Source organism: Chionomys nivalis, chromosome 5 (assembly GCF_950005125.1).
Source record: "Chionomys nivalis chromosome 5, mChiNiv1.1, whole genome shotgun sequence".
Taxonomy (NCBI): Eukaryota; Metazoa; Chordata; class Mammalia; order Rodentia; family Cricetidae; genus Chionomys; species Chionomys nivalis.
Window position 1 is genome coordinate 90,851,176 of NC_080090.1, and position 15,012 is coordinate 90,866,187.

Consider the following 15,012-nt stretch of genomic DNA (forward strand, 5'->3'; position numbering starts at 1 on the left):
TGATAATTTAGGCAAATTGTACAGTGCTGGGGAGGAAACTCATTGGTTGCGTGCTTGCTTAGCATGCATGGAGCCTGAGGTTCTGTCTCAGCTCTGCATGAGCCTGGTGGTGGTGATGCGTGCCTGTCACCCTACCACTTTGGAGACTGAAGCAGGAGGATCGAGAGTGCACGGGCATCCTTGGCTGCATAGCAAGTCTGAGGCATGGCTGTGCTGCAGGGAGACCTTGTCATGTGTAGGCCTCACTGGATGCAGCACTGACTTGATGCTAATTTCCTCCACTATGACCTCCTGCTTTGCCTACAGTAGCTGTAGCCATCACCTCTGGGTGCCAAGAGTTCCTTAAATTCGGAGGAACTCTAGTGCTCCTCATTTCTAATTCTCAGAAGAAGGATGTGCTTGTACAGCCCCTGGAAGTCTATACTATAGTAAGCAGATGCCAGCAGGAAACAGTCATGTTCAGTGAAGACCCCTGACAGGAGGGAGAGAGTGACCCCGATGGTACAGCTCCCCTAGCCTGCTGGTGTCCGGGAGAGGTGAGATGCCTCCCTCCCATGTCAGTTTCAACAGCGATTTACCCCCACACAGTTCATGGGAGGCTGGTTTGCACACCCCATCTTCAAAAATGGAGATTACCCGGAGGTGATGAAGACACGGATCCTCGAAAGGAGCCTGGCAGCAGGCCTCAGCAAGTCAAGGTCAGTGCTGTATCCTCAGCGGTGAGTGAGCGGTGTGAGTGTCAGTGCCAGGAAGGGCACCGTGCCTAGAACTTGCGTCCTTGCTATGAAGATGGCATGTAATAGCATCTGTAAAACTCAGGAAGACGCTTAGGGTCTCCCATCGCCTCTGACTCTTAAAATCTTCTGCATCTCCTCTTCTGCACATAGTTCTCAAGGGGAGGGAGGGTGGGTTTGAGGAAGCACCCATTTAGCACAGAGTCTCCCACTCTGTGCTTTTTCCAGTTGTGGCTTTCCATTAAACCCCATCTCCTGCATAAGATGCTTTTCTGATGAGAGTAGTGAGCCTCTGATCTATGAGTGGGGTTTTTGTTTGTTTTGTTTTGTTTTTTGTCTTTGAAAGAGAGAGAAGTAAACATAAAATTGGTTGAGCAAGGAGGTGGGAAGGATCTGGGTGGAGTTAGATGAGGGGAAAACATTCAAAACATTTTGTAGGAAAAACAATTTTTTTAAAAAAAAATTGTTTTATTATATATTCAGTGTTCTGTTTGCATGCATACCTACATACCTGAAGAGGGTATCAGATCTCATTCTAGATGGTTGTGAGCCACCATGTGGTTTTTCAGAATTGAACTTAGGTCCTCTGGAAGAGAAAGTGCTCTTAACCCCTAAGCCATCTCTCCAGCCTGAGAAAGAAGGTTTTTTTGTTGTTGTTGTTTTGTTTTGTTTTGTTTTGTTTTGTTTTGTTTTTCGAGACAGGGTTTCTCTGTAGCTTTGGAGCCTGTCCTGGCACTAGCTCTTGTAGACCAGGCTGGCCTAGAACTCACAGAGATCCGCCTGCCTCTGCCTCCCGAGTGCTGGGATTAAAGGCGTGCGCCACCACTGCCCGGCGAAGTTTTTTAATTAAAAGAAAACTGAGCTCAATCCTGGCACAGGAATGTGCCTGATGAGATAGTCGCCATTATTGTTATTGTTTTCCAGGGTAGCCATAGAAACTGTCCCAAGAGTACCCAGTCCTAAGCAACCCCTTTGCATCTCTCCAAGAACGATTTCCTCAGTTCACCCTGCGCTGTTTATCACCTTGAGAGAAAGCTATTGCTTGAGGGACTGTCAGGCATGTGCTTTTTGTCATTTGGCCAGTAGATGGCAGTGGTTTACAACAGAGCATTCCTGCTCTGCTCTCTTCCTGGGTGCAGTAACTGGAAGTTATGGTTTCCAAGGTGCTCTAAATACTAAAGAGAGGGGGCTGGAGAGATGGCTTAGAGGTTAAGAACACTGGTGGATGTTCTTCCAGAGGTCCTGAGTTAAATTCCTAGTAACCACATGATTACTCACAACCATCTATTATGAGATCTGGAGCCCTCTTCTATCATGCAGACAGAACATTGTATACATAATAAATAAATAAAATCTAAAAAAAATACTAAAAAGAGTAATAAAGGTCAGGGCCAGAGTGCTGCACCACCAAAGTGATGTTCAGAACAAGGCTACCTGCCTTCGAAACCAACACCCATTTGGGATTGGAGGTGTGGCATGTGGAAAGGCACAAAAAGATGGTCCCTGGCTTTATGGGAAAGACTCAAAAGCCCTACTTCAGCTCAAGTGGCCAGCAGAGGATGAAAGGAGTTCAGCAGACATTCCTAAGAGCCTTTGAGTCTTTCTCCCCAGGTCTGCCTTCTCTCCCATCTGAGGATATTAAAAATTGTAGTTCTTACCTTGTAGCACGCACCCGGCCTATGTAGGGCGGTCCCGATGGGCAAGGCTGTGCCACTGTGTCTGATGTAGCAGTCTGCTAGTGGGCATTCTGGACCCTGCACACAGCTGTGTCAGCAGCTACTGCACACCAGGGTCAGAACTAAGTGGTATTGTCCATAGGCAGAGCCTGGCTACTCCAGGTGCTGACAGCCAGCGGGAAGGTGACCTGGCATGGGATTCGAGTCCTCAGTTTCCTCAGTACAGAGAAAAGTCCAAAGACCAGGAGGATGGTCGAGCTGGGGATTTCAGAGCCAAGGCAGGATATTGGAGGGCTGGGCCCCAGAACTAGAAGTTGGGGCAGCAGAAGTTGCTGTGTCTCAGGGCTATGAGTCAGACAGAGGAAGACTAAGCAGAATACATACAGCAGAGTTGAAAAAAGCCTGCTGCAGGGCAGGGCCACATGGAAGCTGGACAGGGACATGGCCTTGAGGTCATAGCTGAGGAGCCATTACAGACTCCAGAGAGAGAAGCAAGGGTTGAGAACACAGTTCAGTGTAATAATCAGACACGAAAGTCCACAATCCAACATTCAGTTATCAAAACTTCCCCGTTAGTAAGACAGACAGCAGAGGACACCTGAATGAAGCAAGCCCAGGAAAAGAGAGGAGCAAAGTGTGAGCTGGGAGGACACGAATGGCAAAGACTAAATTAAGCGCATAAAGGAATAGTTAAATTACCTCAGATGCAGGCTTGGTTGTCAAACCTATCTTACATAATAAAACTCAGAATGTCTGAAGGTAATGGGGCGGGGGTGGGGGACAGCCCGCAGGGAGCCTATCCAGGACAGTGAGACCAGTGTGCAGGGGGCTCTTTGGGGAGGAGAAGGGATGGAGCAGCAGGTAGGAGCATCACCTGCAGAGCTTCCCTTTGTGGAGCTGCTCTAGTGATAACACGTGTCTGGATTCTGAGTGCCCCTACCCTGTGCAGACAGTCTCTCCTCAAAGTGTGATTCCTCCTGATTCTTCCCCTAATGGCTCCCTCTTCCCAGGCTCCCTGAATTTACAGAGAGCGAGAAGAAGAGGATCAACGGCACCTTTGACTTTTTCGGGTTCAACCACTACACCACTGTCCTGGCCTACAACCTCAATTATCCTGCCTTCCTTTCTTCCTATGATGGAGACAAGTAAGACATACAACAGGATAACCGAGGCAGGAAGTGCCCTTTGCCCAGCGTGGACTCAGGTCTGTCTGTCCTCAGAACATACCTGGTGGTCTGTATACCAGGGTTTGCTTGATGGCTACAGCACGTGACAGCCATGTGACATTGCATCTCCCAGCTGCTTTCCCTAACACATGTCCTTGGCTTCTTTTTCAATACAAAGGCCAAACTATTATATCTGTGCTATATAAATAGTACAAATGCACGGAGGAAACACTGAGAAACCAGAATAAGATATCCTTGTGTGAAGCTGGGAGATGCCTCAATGGTTAAAAACACTGGCTGCTCTTCCAGAGGTCCTGGGTTCAGATCACAGCAACTACATGGAGACCCACTCTCTGACATTTACATTTCAACAGCAGACAGGAGCTGGGAACATGTTAGTGTGAGGTGCCCTATGTGACAGAGGGTTAGATGCCACAACCGGGCCATCCTCTGGGTTTATAAACAAGACATCTTCTTTACCTTGTGAACTTGCAGGGGCGTGGCCACCATTGCAGACAGTTCTTGGCCAGACTCTGGCTCCTTCTGGCTGAAGGTGACCCCTTTTGGCTTCCGAAGGATCTTGAACTGGCTGAAGGAGGAATACAACAACCCTCCAATTTATGTCACAGAGAATGGGGTGTCCAGACGAGGGGACCCAGAACTCAATGATACCGACAGGATCTACTACCTCCGCAGCTACATCAATGAAGCCCTCAAAGGTAAGAGCTCCCACCTCACTGCCTGGCCCCAGTGAGCCCCTTCTTTGCTGGAGCATAGGTGTCTGCAGGACGGCAGTCTGGTCCCTCAGGGACACTAATGACAAGGCCCATTGCTCAGAGGAGTTTGAGCATTTGTTTGAGGCTAGAATCAGAGGTCTTTTCCTTCCTAGACTCATCTACACACAGCAAGTAAACCCAGTTTCCTGAACTGGCCTGAGTTGGTTCCTGACCTGAGTCCTCTGCAACCCTTAGTCTTTCTTGCTGTTTGGCATCTCTGCACATTGCTTTCCTCTGTGAGCAGGCAAGAGTTGTCTGGTGGCTCTAGGGCCTTTTGTTTGCAAGGCAGAAGGACTGGGGTGGTAGCTCAGGTGGGAAAGTGCTCACTGTACAACCGTGAGCCCTGAGTTCAATCCCAGACGACACTGTGAGGAAAGCTGGGCGTGGTGGTGGGTGCTTGTAATCCCAGCACTGGGGAGGGAGATAATGGAGGATCCTTAGGTCTCTTTGGCTGGCAGCCTAGCCTACTTGTCTCAAAGAACAAAGTGGACACAGCTCCTGAGGCTCACCTCTGGTCTCTACATGTACCACACACAGCACTCATATGAACACATAGCTACAAACTATGTGTGTGACATATCTGCAAACCTTGGGCTCTCCTACAGTAAAGGGAACAGACAGGAGGTCTTACTACAGCTCAGATCTTTTGCTTCTAAACGCTCCTGTCTCTCCATGGGTATTTCAAGGTCCTGACTCAGACCAGTCCCCCGAGCTACAGAAGAAAGCTGTGGGGTTAGCTCAGGCTATCCAAGTTCCATTCAGAACTGAGCCTTTCTAGAAAGATACCAATGGTCCCACATGTCCACTGTAGAGAACCTGCTAGCACACAGGAAGGGTTCAAAGTTGGAATTCATACTCTACAAAGCACAACAGTGAGGACAACTATGATCCCGGCTTCAGGAGGCCTGGCACACAGGTGTCTTCATGTGAGTGTTCACACCCAGCATCTTTTTTAGCCGCTGTGCAGGATAAGGTGGACCTTCGAGGATACACGGTATGGAGTGTGATGGACAACTTCGAATGGGCCATAGGCTTTGCAGAGAGGTTTGGTGTGCACTTTGTGAACCGCTCAGACCCTTCTTTGCCAAGGATCCCCAAGGCATCAGCCAAGTTCTATGCCTCTGTAGTGCGCTGCAATGGCTTTCCTGACCCTGCACAAGGACCTCATCCTTGTCTCCAGCAACCAGAGGGTAGGTGGCCCTGGGAGGGACCAACACTGTGTGGTCGAGGGTGAGAGGGAGCTGCTCTTTGCATCTGCCTTCCTCTAGTTCCTGGCCTTCTCCTGCCCTTCTGTCCCCTCCATTCATAAGCATGTGCTCCAAGCACCTTTTGGCTGCTACAGGTCTCTCCAGAGCCTATCTTACCCTAGAGTCTGGGCTCTGCTGTGGGAATGAGCAGAGGTAGGTTCCTCTATTCCTACTTTGAAGTCGCTGTTGCACCTTTTTTGAGAAGGACAGAGGCTTTCAGGCAGTTTCTAGGTTGATTTTTAAGGCTTGTATAAACAGTATGGCCAGTACTTACTGGGAAACTAAAAATTACACATGGCTATGATACTACCCAGGATCACACAAACAGCATACAGTTGCATAGTCCTGTAGTCTGAGCATCTGAGTGGTAGAGGCAGTAGAATTTGAAGTTTAAGGTCATCCATGGCTACCTAGTTAGTTTGAGGACTTTCTGGGCTACATGATACCAGTCTCAGGGGAAAAAAGGATGTGTGCCTATGGGGAAGGGCACAGTGAGAAAGCTCTCTGGAGTGAGTTTTATACCAGGAGTACAAAGTGGAAAGTGTCCTCTTGAAGGTTGTCCTCTGCTGCTACATGAACTTCACAGTGTGCACATGTACAAAAACAATGAAATAGTGAAAGGTGTCCATGCCAACAGCACAGCGATTAGCTTTCCTTTGCTATGTTTGTTTGAAAGGAGGGGACTATGCAGCCTCTGGACTGTAGAATCAGAAGGACCTTTCCGGAGCTGTGACAGTCTGGTAGCTAACAGTGCCAGAGCCTGATCCCCACTGTCCTCTCCTAGATGCTGCCAGCCCTGTGAAGACAGAAGTGCCCTTCCTGGGGCTGCTGCTGGGCATCACAGAAGCACAGACGGCGTTGTATGTGCTCTTTGCTCTTCTGCTCCTTGGAGTCTGTAGCTTGGTGTTTCTGTTGTACAAATACTGCAAGCGCTCCAAGCAACGGGAAACACAGCCACGTCAACATGACCTGAGTCCAATGTCCTCCTTCTAACAAGTTACCAGCTCCTCAGTTGTGCAGAGAAGCCTGGGTTCTTTAGACAGGCCTGCTAGCACCAACTCCTGCCACGATGTATGTCCTTGTCAATGCTTCCTGCATTGTGGGAGATGGTTTCCATCTTGAAACTTTTTAAGTTCTCAGTTGAAATGAAAGCATCTTCAATATGGGAATTTTGGACTCTGAGAAGCCTGCAAGGTCCCCTGTGGGCATGCAGAGACTCCAAGCTATATAAGTAGAAGTGAAAAGGAGGTCTAACTGTGATACTACATTCCTGTTTATAATCCTCGCACTCAGGAGGCAGAGGCAAGAGGCGGGGGGAGGAGGGGGTCCAGTTTGAGGCCAGTCACTACCACACAGTGAAGCCCTGTTTGCGGGTGAGATCGAACAGGGGTGGAGGCAGTAGGTGTCAGGTACACAGATAGCATGATGGAAAAATACATGCCTATTAGACTCAAAGATCTGGGTTCAATTCCTAATTCCTCACCCCCAGTGTTTGGCTAACTTAAAGACTGTTATGTGGTTAGAGAGATGGTTCAGCAATTAAGAACACCGGCTGTTCTTTTAGAGGACCTGAGTTTGATTCCCAGTTCCCACATGGCAGCTCATAACTATGGGAAACTCCAGGTCTTGGGGATCCAACACCCTCTTCTGGTCTCCCTGGAAACCAGGCACTCAAGTGATGTATAGACAGACATACTGGGAAAATACCCATACACAAAAACAATAAAATTTAAAAATAAGTGAGTGATTATGTCAGAAGTTTGGTTTCTTATGAGCACTCCTATCCTAAAGTTTTTAACCATTTGGATACTAAGATGGCAGAGGAACATTTGGGGTCCTCAGGGCATCAGAGCAATGAACGACCACCTGAGGTGGATTCTGCCGCGCTGAGGCATCATGTCCTCTTGTGACTCAACATGGTGGAAAGACTATTTGAGCAGTCTGGTGAAAAGGTCTGAACCCAATATCCCAACATTTTTTTCACTCATAGTTTTAATAATAGGGCTAAGTTATCCTTATGAATATAAGAATATATTATAAAATACCCATCCATTAGGTTCATATATTTCTTTTCATTATTTAAAATTTTCATTTATTTTATATTCTGATCAGTTTCCCTTCTCCTTTCATCTCCCCTTGTCTTTTCTGACCCCCATCTCCATCCACCCCTCCTCCACATCTGTTCAGAAGGGGGCAGAACTCCCATGGGTACCAACAAAGCATGGCCTATCAACAAGATACTTCATGACAAAACCAAATTTAAACAATACCTATGCACAGACCCAGCACTAGAGAAGGAACTAGAGTGAAAACTCCAACCCAGGAAAGTTAGCTGCATCCGTGAAAACACAGCCAACTTCCTAATCTTAACCTTGACATTATGAGAACCAAACTGTACAGACAAAGCTTAGATCCTGAAGGATGATTTGTAACCAGGATCCATTTACTCAGGACTAAGGGAATAAAAGTACTGGAAATTATTCTTATCTCACTTCTTTCAGTCATCAGAGAGAATGAGCTTCTCCCACAGGCTAGGGTTTTATCAGGGATGGGGAGGAGGGTTGGTCAAAGGGCAGAGGGTTGGTTTGGCCAAGGTTGTTGTTAATCTAGGACAAGCAGGAATGCTCCTTGTGCTGACTTCATGACATTGACTTAGGGAAATTGGAGCTGGTAGTCTCCTGAGTGGGGCAGGGTGGAGTTGGTCCTTAGACTATGATTAATCACAGAGAATGGGGTGCTATTCAGACCAGAATGGGGGTGTCTCCAAGGTGGATGGTCATGCTCTTGTTCCCTCAGTCTCACTATGTAGGTCAAGAAGCCTCGAACTCACAGAAACGCCTGCCTCTGCTTCCCAAGGTGCTAGGATTAACAGTGCACACCAGCATGCCTGGCTAAATTGTGATTTGCTAAAAGTGAGATTTTGTTTGCTTCTTTGCTTTTATTATTAGTTTTAAATTTTTGAGATAGGGTCCTATGTATCTCAGAGTAGCCTAGAACTCAGTATTCAGCAGAAGATTATCTTGAACTTGTGAGCCTCCTGCCTCCAGCTCCTGAGTGCCTCAGCCTGATTACAGGCATGCGACACACACCTGGGTGATGCAGTGCTCTCATTGAACTTTGTGGATGCTGGGCAAGTACTTGGCTAACCAAGCTACAAACCCGGCCCTGGTTTACATCTCTATAAACTCTTCTAAACAGTATCCATTCCCAAGATTTGTAACTAACTTCAAAGGAAATAGGCCTGGCTCTTGATCTGTCATGTTTTAGCCTGGCTCCATTGAGAAACCAGAGTTCAGACAGGCATGGTGTCACACGCCTGCAATCTCCGCTCTTAAGAGGCAGAAGCAGGAGGATCTTTTTGACTTTGGGGCCATCCTGGGCTACCTAGTGAGTTGTAGACCAAGCAGATACATACTGAGACTCTGTGTCTAACAAAATAAAACAATATAAATCCTGGGACCCACATAGTCTACACATACTCACATAGAGAGAAAAATATATCAAGGTGCTAAGACTCAGGTGTCCCCACCCACCATTTCCTCTAGTAACTGTTATTTACTTACTCACTCCTTTATTTGCTTATTCATTTTGTTTTTGAGAAAGGGCCACATGTATCTCAGGCTAGCCTAAGTCACTGTATAGCTGAGGATGACCTTGAACTCCTGATCTTCCTGCCTCTACCCCACAAGTTCTGGGTTATAGGCATGAACCACCATGCCTGGTTTCCATCGCGATAGGGTGGAACCCAGGCCTCTGTGCATGCTAGGCAAACATCCCTCCTGGACCACATCCCCAGCCCAGGGTCTCTACTGGTCTAAGCTAATAGTTGCCAGTGGGGGAAGAGCACCTCAGGAGAAAGGGGAGCCCAGATAAGAGCCTCCTATTGGGGGACACCCTTTTTTTATTTTTTGAGACAGGTTTTCTCTGTAACCCTGGCTGACCTGGAACTCAGTCTGTAGAGCAGGCTGGCCTTGAACTCAGAACTCAGAGATCCATCGAACTCTGCCTCTGGAGTGCTGAGATTAAAGGCATGTGCCACCACTGCCCGGCATTGGGGGACACTGTTGTGTAGGTATTAACAGTAGGGAGAATTTTGCTGGAAATATCAAGAGACAGAAAAGGATGGATACCAGTGAAGGTAGGGATCATGCAAAAGGATAGGAAGCCAGCGCCAGCATTAGATAGACACAGGGCAAAGCAGGGAGTCCAGAGCCAGAGAGAGGCACACACTGCTCAGGCCCATTGAAGGCCCTGGGGGTTTGCACTTCTCAGAAGGAACCCAGACACTGTCCTGGGTTTAACCCTGAGCTTTGCAGAGGGCAAAATACCAATCCAAAGGCTGTTGCTGGACAAGGATTTTTGTGATCAGCCCTTTGTTCTCTAGATAGCAATTATCACTCAGTAAATTAATTTAGATAGCATTTAATCAGCAAGAGATTTGTTTATCCAGAACCTTATCATGGCTGGTTTTCAAGTTTCTGAGCTAGCAGATGTGGGATCTGTAGACATCGGGGATAACTTGATTAGGAAGACATTGGGGAGCCAGTGAGTGTTGGGCGTTAGGGGACTGGATATTTGGCTCCCAACTGCTGCCTGACCTGTGAAACAGCTGACCTGCGTGAGAGAAGGGCAGTGATGAGCTCGTGAGATCCCACACAAGATAGCAATAGAGTGACCAGCCAGGCATTTGAAGGTAAGTGTGTGTGTGTGTGTGTGTGTGTGTGTGTGTGTGCGCGCGCGCATGGAAACATGCATGTATGACTACCACTACTGTATTCTCATATTTAAATTCTGATTTTAAAGTTCTTCAAGCATATGTAAGGTACAGACCAGGCAGAATCCTTTTTTCTATTTTGATTGTTTTTCTCTGTGTGTGCATGTGTGCACTAACAAATGTGCACTAATATATTACATGTGTGTGCAGATGCTTCTGGAGGCCAGGCCAACACTGGGTGTCTTCTGTCACTTTTTACACTTTTTACCCCTATCCCTTTTTTGGAGCCAGGGTCTCAGCCTCCTTCTGATTGTGGAACTCACCGATTCAGCTAGACTGACTGGACTCACCTATCTCCATCTCCCAGCATTGGGGTTCGTCACATACTCTCAGGCTGAATATGGTAACACATGTTTTTAATCTCACTACTTGGAAGACAGTTGCAGGGAGGTGTCTAAGAGTTCAAGGGCCTAGGGAAGGTTAGATGAAACAACTGAGACCATCCTCTCAGGTTATAAACAAGACATCTTCTTTACCTTGTGAGTTTGCAGGGGCGTGGCCACCATTGCAGACAGCTCTTGGCCAGACTCTGGCTCCTTCTGGCTGAAGGTGATACCTTTTGGCTTCCGGAGGATCTTGAACTGGCTGAAGGAAGAATACAACAACCCTCCAATTTATGTCACAGAGAATGGGGTGTCCAGACGAGGGGACCCAGAACTCAATGATACCGACAGGATCTACTACCTCCGCAGCTACATCAATGAAGCCCTCAAAGGTAAGAGCTCCCACCTCACTGCCTGGCCCCAGTGAGCCCCTTCTTTGCTGGAGCATAGGTGTCTGCAGGACGGCAGTCTGGTCCCTCAGGGACACTAATGACAAGGCCCATTGCTCAGAGGAGTTTGAGCATTTGTTTGAGGCTAGAATCAGAGGTCTTTTCCTTCCTAGACTCATCTACACACAGCAAGTAAACCCAGTTTCCTGAACTGGCCTGAGTTAGTTCCTGATCTGAGTCCTCTGCAACCCTTAGTCTTTCTTGCTGTTTGGCATCTCTGCACATTGCTTTCCTCTGTGAGCAGGCAAGAGTTGTCTGGTGGCTCTAGGGCCTTTTGTTTGCAAGGTAGAAGGACTGGGGTGGTAGCTCAGGTGGGAAAGTGCTCACTGTACAACCGTGAGCCCTGGGTTCAAGCCCAGACACTGTGAGGAAAGCTGGGCGTGGTGGTAGGTGCTTGTAATCCCAGCACTGGGGAGGGAGATAATGGAGGATCCTTAGGTCTCTTTGGCTGGCAGCCTAGCCTACTTGTCTCAAAGAACAAAGTGGACACAGCTCCTGAGGCTCACCTCTGGTCTCTACATGTACCACACACAGCACTCATATGAACACATAGCTACAAACTATGTGTGTGACATATCTGCAAACCTTGGGCTCTCTTACAGTAAAGGGAACAGACAGGAGGTCTTACTACAGCTCAGATCTTTTGCTTCTAAACGCTCCTGTCTCTCCATGGGTATTTCAAGGTCCTGACTCAGACCAGTCCCCCGAGCTACAGAAGAAAGCTGTGGGGTTAGCTCAGGCTATCCAAGTTCCATTCAGAACTGAGCCTTTCTAGAAAGATACCAATGGTCCCACATGTCCACTGTAGAGAACCTGCTAGCACACAGGAAGGGTTCAGAGTTGGAACTCACACTCTACAAAGCAGAATAATGGGGATATCTATGAGCCCGGCTTCTGAAGTGTTCACACCTGGCCTGTGTTTGAGCAGCTGTGCAGGATAAGGTGGACCTTCGAGGATACACGGTATGGAGTGTGATGGACAACTTCGAATGGTTCACAGGCTTTACAGAGAGGTTTGGTCTGCACTTTGTGAACCGCTCAGACCCTTCTCTGCCAAGGATCCCCAAGGCATCGGCAAAGTTCTATGCCTCTGTAGCGCGCTGCAATGGCTTTCCTGACCCTGCACAAGGACCTCACCCTTGTCTCCAGCAACCAGAGGGTAGGTGGCGCTGGGAGGGACCAACACTGTGTGGTCAAGGGTGAGAGGGAGCTGCTCTTTGCACCTGCCTTCCTCTAGTTCCTGGCCTTCTCCTGCCCTTCTGTCCCCTTCATTCACAAGCATGTGCTCCAGGCGCCTTTTGGCTGCTGCAGGTCACTCCAGAGCCTGTCTTACCCCTAGAGACTGGGCTCTGCTGTGGGAATGAGCAGAGGTAGGTTCCTCCAGTCCTACCTCGAACTCACTGCAACGCCTTTCTTGAGAAGGAGAGGCACTTCTAGGTAGTTTCTAGGTCAAGTTAAAGGATTGTATAAACACTACGGGTAGTACTTGTGGGGTGACTAAAATATATAAATGACTATGATAATAAAAGACCTTTATCCAGTTCATGCTGTAGTTTAGTTGCCCAAAGTGATGCTTGAGACAGGGTTGAGGATATGTCTCTGTTGATGGAGAGCTCACCTAGCATGCTCATGGTGATGCGGGTCAATACACATCATTACACAAACGGGATACAGTAGCATAGCCGTGTACTCTGAGCATGTAAGAGGTAGAGGCAGTAGAATTTGAATTTCAACATCATCTATGGCTAACTTCCTAGCCTGAGGCCTGTCGGGGCTACATGAGACTGGGCTCAGGGGAAAAAGCATATGTGAGGGGGGAGGCACAGTATGATGGCTCATGGCTCAGTAGGTAAAACCACTATAGCCTGCGTTCTATATTGGAAACCCAAATTGGGAAGAGAGACTTCCTGAAAGTTGTCCTTTGTCCCTACATGTACATCATGATATATGCTCACACAAAAACAACACAATAATGAAGGGAACCCACGCCGATAACACAGCGGTGAGCATTTGCTGTGTATGTTTATGAGGGAGATACTATGCCACCTCTGGACTGCAAGATCAGTGGGACTTTCCAGAGCTGTGGCAGTCTGGTAACTAACAGTGCCAGAGCCTGAGCTGTCCTCGCCTAGATGCTGAACCCACTGCCACCCTGTGAAGGCAGAAGTGCCCTTCCTGGCACTGATGCTGGGCATCACAGAAGCAAAGACGACATTGTATGTGCTCTTTGCTCTTCTGCTTCTTGGAGTCTGTAGCTTTTTGTTTCTATTGTACAAATACTGCAAGCGCTCCAAGCAACGGGAAACACAGCCAAGCCAAAGTGAGCTGAGTCCAGTGTCTTCCTTCTGAAGAGTTGCCAGCTCCTCTGTTGTGCAGAGAAGCCCTATGCCCTGTGCCTGCTAGCACAGACTCCTGACCACAATGGATCTCTTCATCAAGGCTTCCTGCACTGTGAGAGATGGTTTTTATCTTGAAGCTTTCTAAGTTCTCAGTTGAAATGAAAAAGCATCTTCTTCAGTACTGGCAATTTTTCACAGACCCAGCCCTGGAGAAGGAACTAGAGTGAAAACTCCAACCCAGGAAAGTTAGCTGCATCCGTGAAAACACAGCCAACTTCCTAATCTTAACCTTGAAGTTCTGAGAACCAAACTGTACAGACAAAGCTTATTCCTTTTTTAAAACTTTTGATTTTTATTGAGCTCTACATTTTTCTCTACTCCCCTCCCTGCCTCTCCCCTCCCCTTCTACCCTCTCCCAAGGTCCCCATGCTCCCAATTTACTCAGGAGATCTTGTCTTTTTCTACTTCCCATGTAGATTAGATCTATGTATGTCTCTCTTAGGGTCCTCATTGTTGTCTAGGTTCTCTGGGATTGTGATTTGTAGACTGGTTTTCTTTGTTTTATGTTAAAAAAAAAAAACACTTATGAGTGAGTACATGTGATAATTGTCTTTCTGGGTCTGGATTGCCCCACTCAAAATGATGTTTTCTAGCTCCATCCATTTTCCTGCAAAATTCAAGATGTCATTATTTTTTTCTGCTATGTAGTACTCCACTGTATAAATGTACCACATTTTCCTTATCCATTTTTTGGTCGAGGGACATTTAGGTTGTTTCCTGGTTCTGGCTATACAAAACTTATTCCTAAATGATGATTTATAACCAGGATCCATTAGACTCAGGACTAACAGAATAAATAGTACTAGAAATTACTCCTATCTTACTTCTTATGTCATCAAATTTCATGTGCCACTTAGATTTTGAGTAAGCCCACAGTTTTAAAGTAAATTCCTAATCTTTTGTATTGGCAAACAGAAAAATGACTAGGCACAAATCAGAAAACAAAGAAAGGGGCTGGACAGATGGCTCAGAGGTTAAGAGCACTGACTACTCTTCCAGAGATCCTGAGTTCAATTCCAGCAACTACATGATGGCTCACAACTATCTGTAATGAGATCTGGTGCCCTCTTCTGGCCTACAGGCACACACGGAAGGAATGTTGTATACATAATAAATAAATATTTTTTTTTAAAAAAAAAGAAGGAAAACAAAGAGAACCCACTTCCTTTCCAGGACAGTCAAGTCCTCAGATCAACAACTAGGAGACCACTGGCTTTTCACTGCTCTTGTTAATTAAGCTAAAGGAACGTTCCCGAGTCTGCCTCACACTGTCATCACATATAATACTCCAGCCACCTCAGTCTATTTCCTGTCATTCTTCTGCTTTGGAACCTCTCCTGCAAGATTTTAATAACTCACAATCTGTCTTTATGAACTTACCTGTGCAGCGAACTGCCTTGCTTCTTCCAACGGAGCATCAGAAGGAAACTGACTTATGAAGGAAGAGCCGTCAGGCAGCCGGAACTGA

The 15,012-nt window shown here is 47.2% G+C and overlaps 1 protein-coding gene and 1 pseudogene across 2 annotated transcripts in view; both read left to right on the forward strand.

Annotated features, from left to right (window-relative positions):
- Positions 1 to 6,592, forward strand: part of LOC130874809 (lactase/phlorizin hydrolase-like) — a 38,020-nt gene extending 31,428 nt beyond the window's left edge. The window contains exons 13-17 of one of the 2 annotated variants that reach the window (XM_057770312.1): positions 589 to 698; positions 3,421 to 3,555; positions 4,072 to 4,295; positions 5,309 to 5,572; positions 6,384 to 6,592. In XM_057770312.1, coding sequence (XP_057626295.1) covers positions 589 to 698; positions 3,421 to 3,555; positions 4,072 to 4,295; positions 5,309 to 5,572; positions 6,384 to 6,592 — 942 coding nt within the window. The remainder of the gene's footprint in view (positions 1 to 588; positions 699 to 3,420; positions 3,556 to 4,071; positions 4,296 to 5,308; positions 5,573 to 6,383) is intronic. The other variant, XM_057770313.1, reaches the window with a different exon arrangement.
- Positions 6,593 to 10,058: 3,466 nt separating this feature from the next.
- LOC130874178 (lactase/phlorizin hydrolase-like) lies at positions 10,059 to 13,494 on the forward strand (annotated as a pseudogene).
- Positions 13,495 to 15,012: the final 1,518 nt, after the last annotated feature.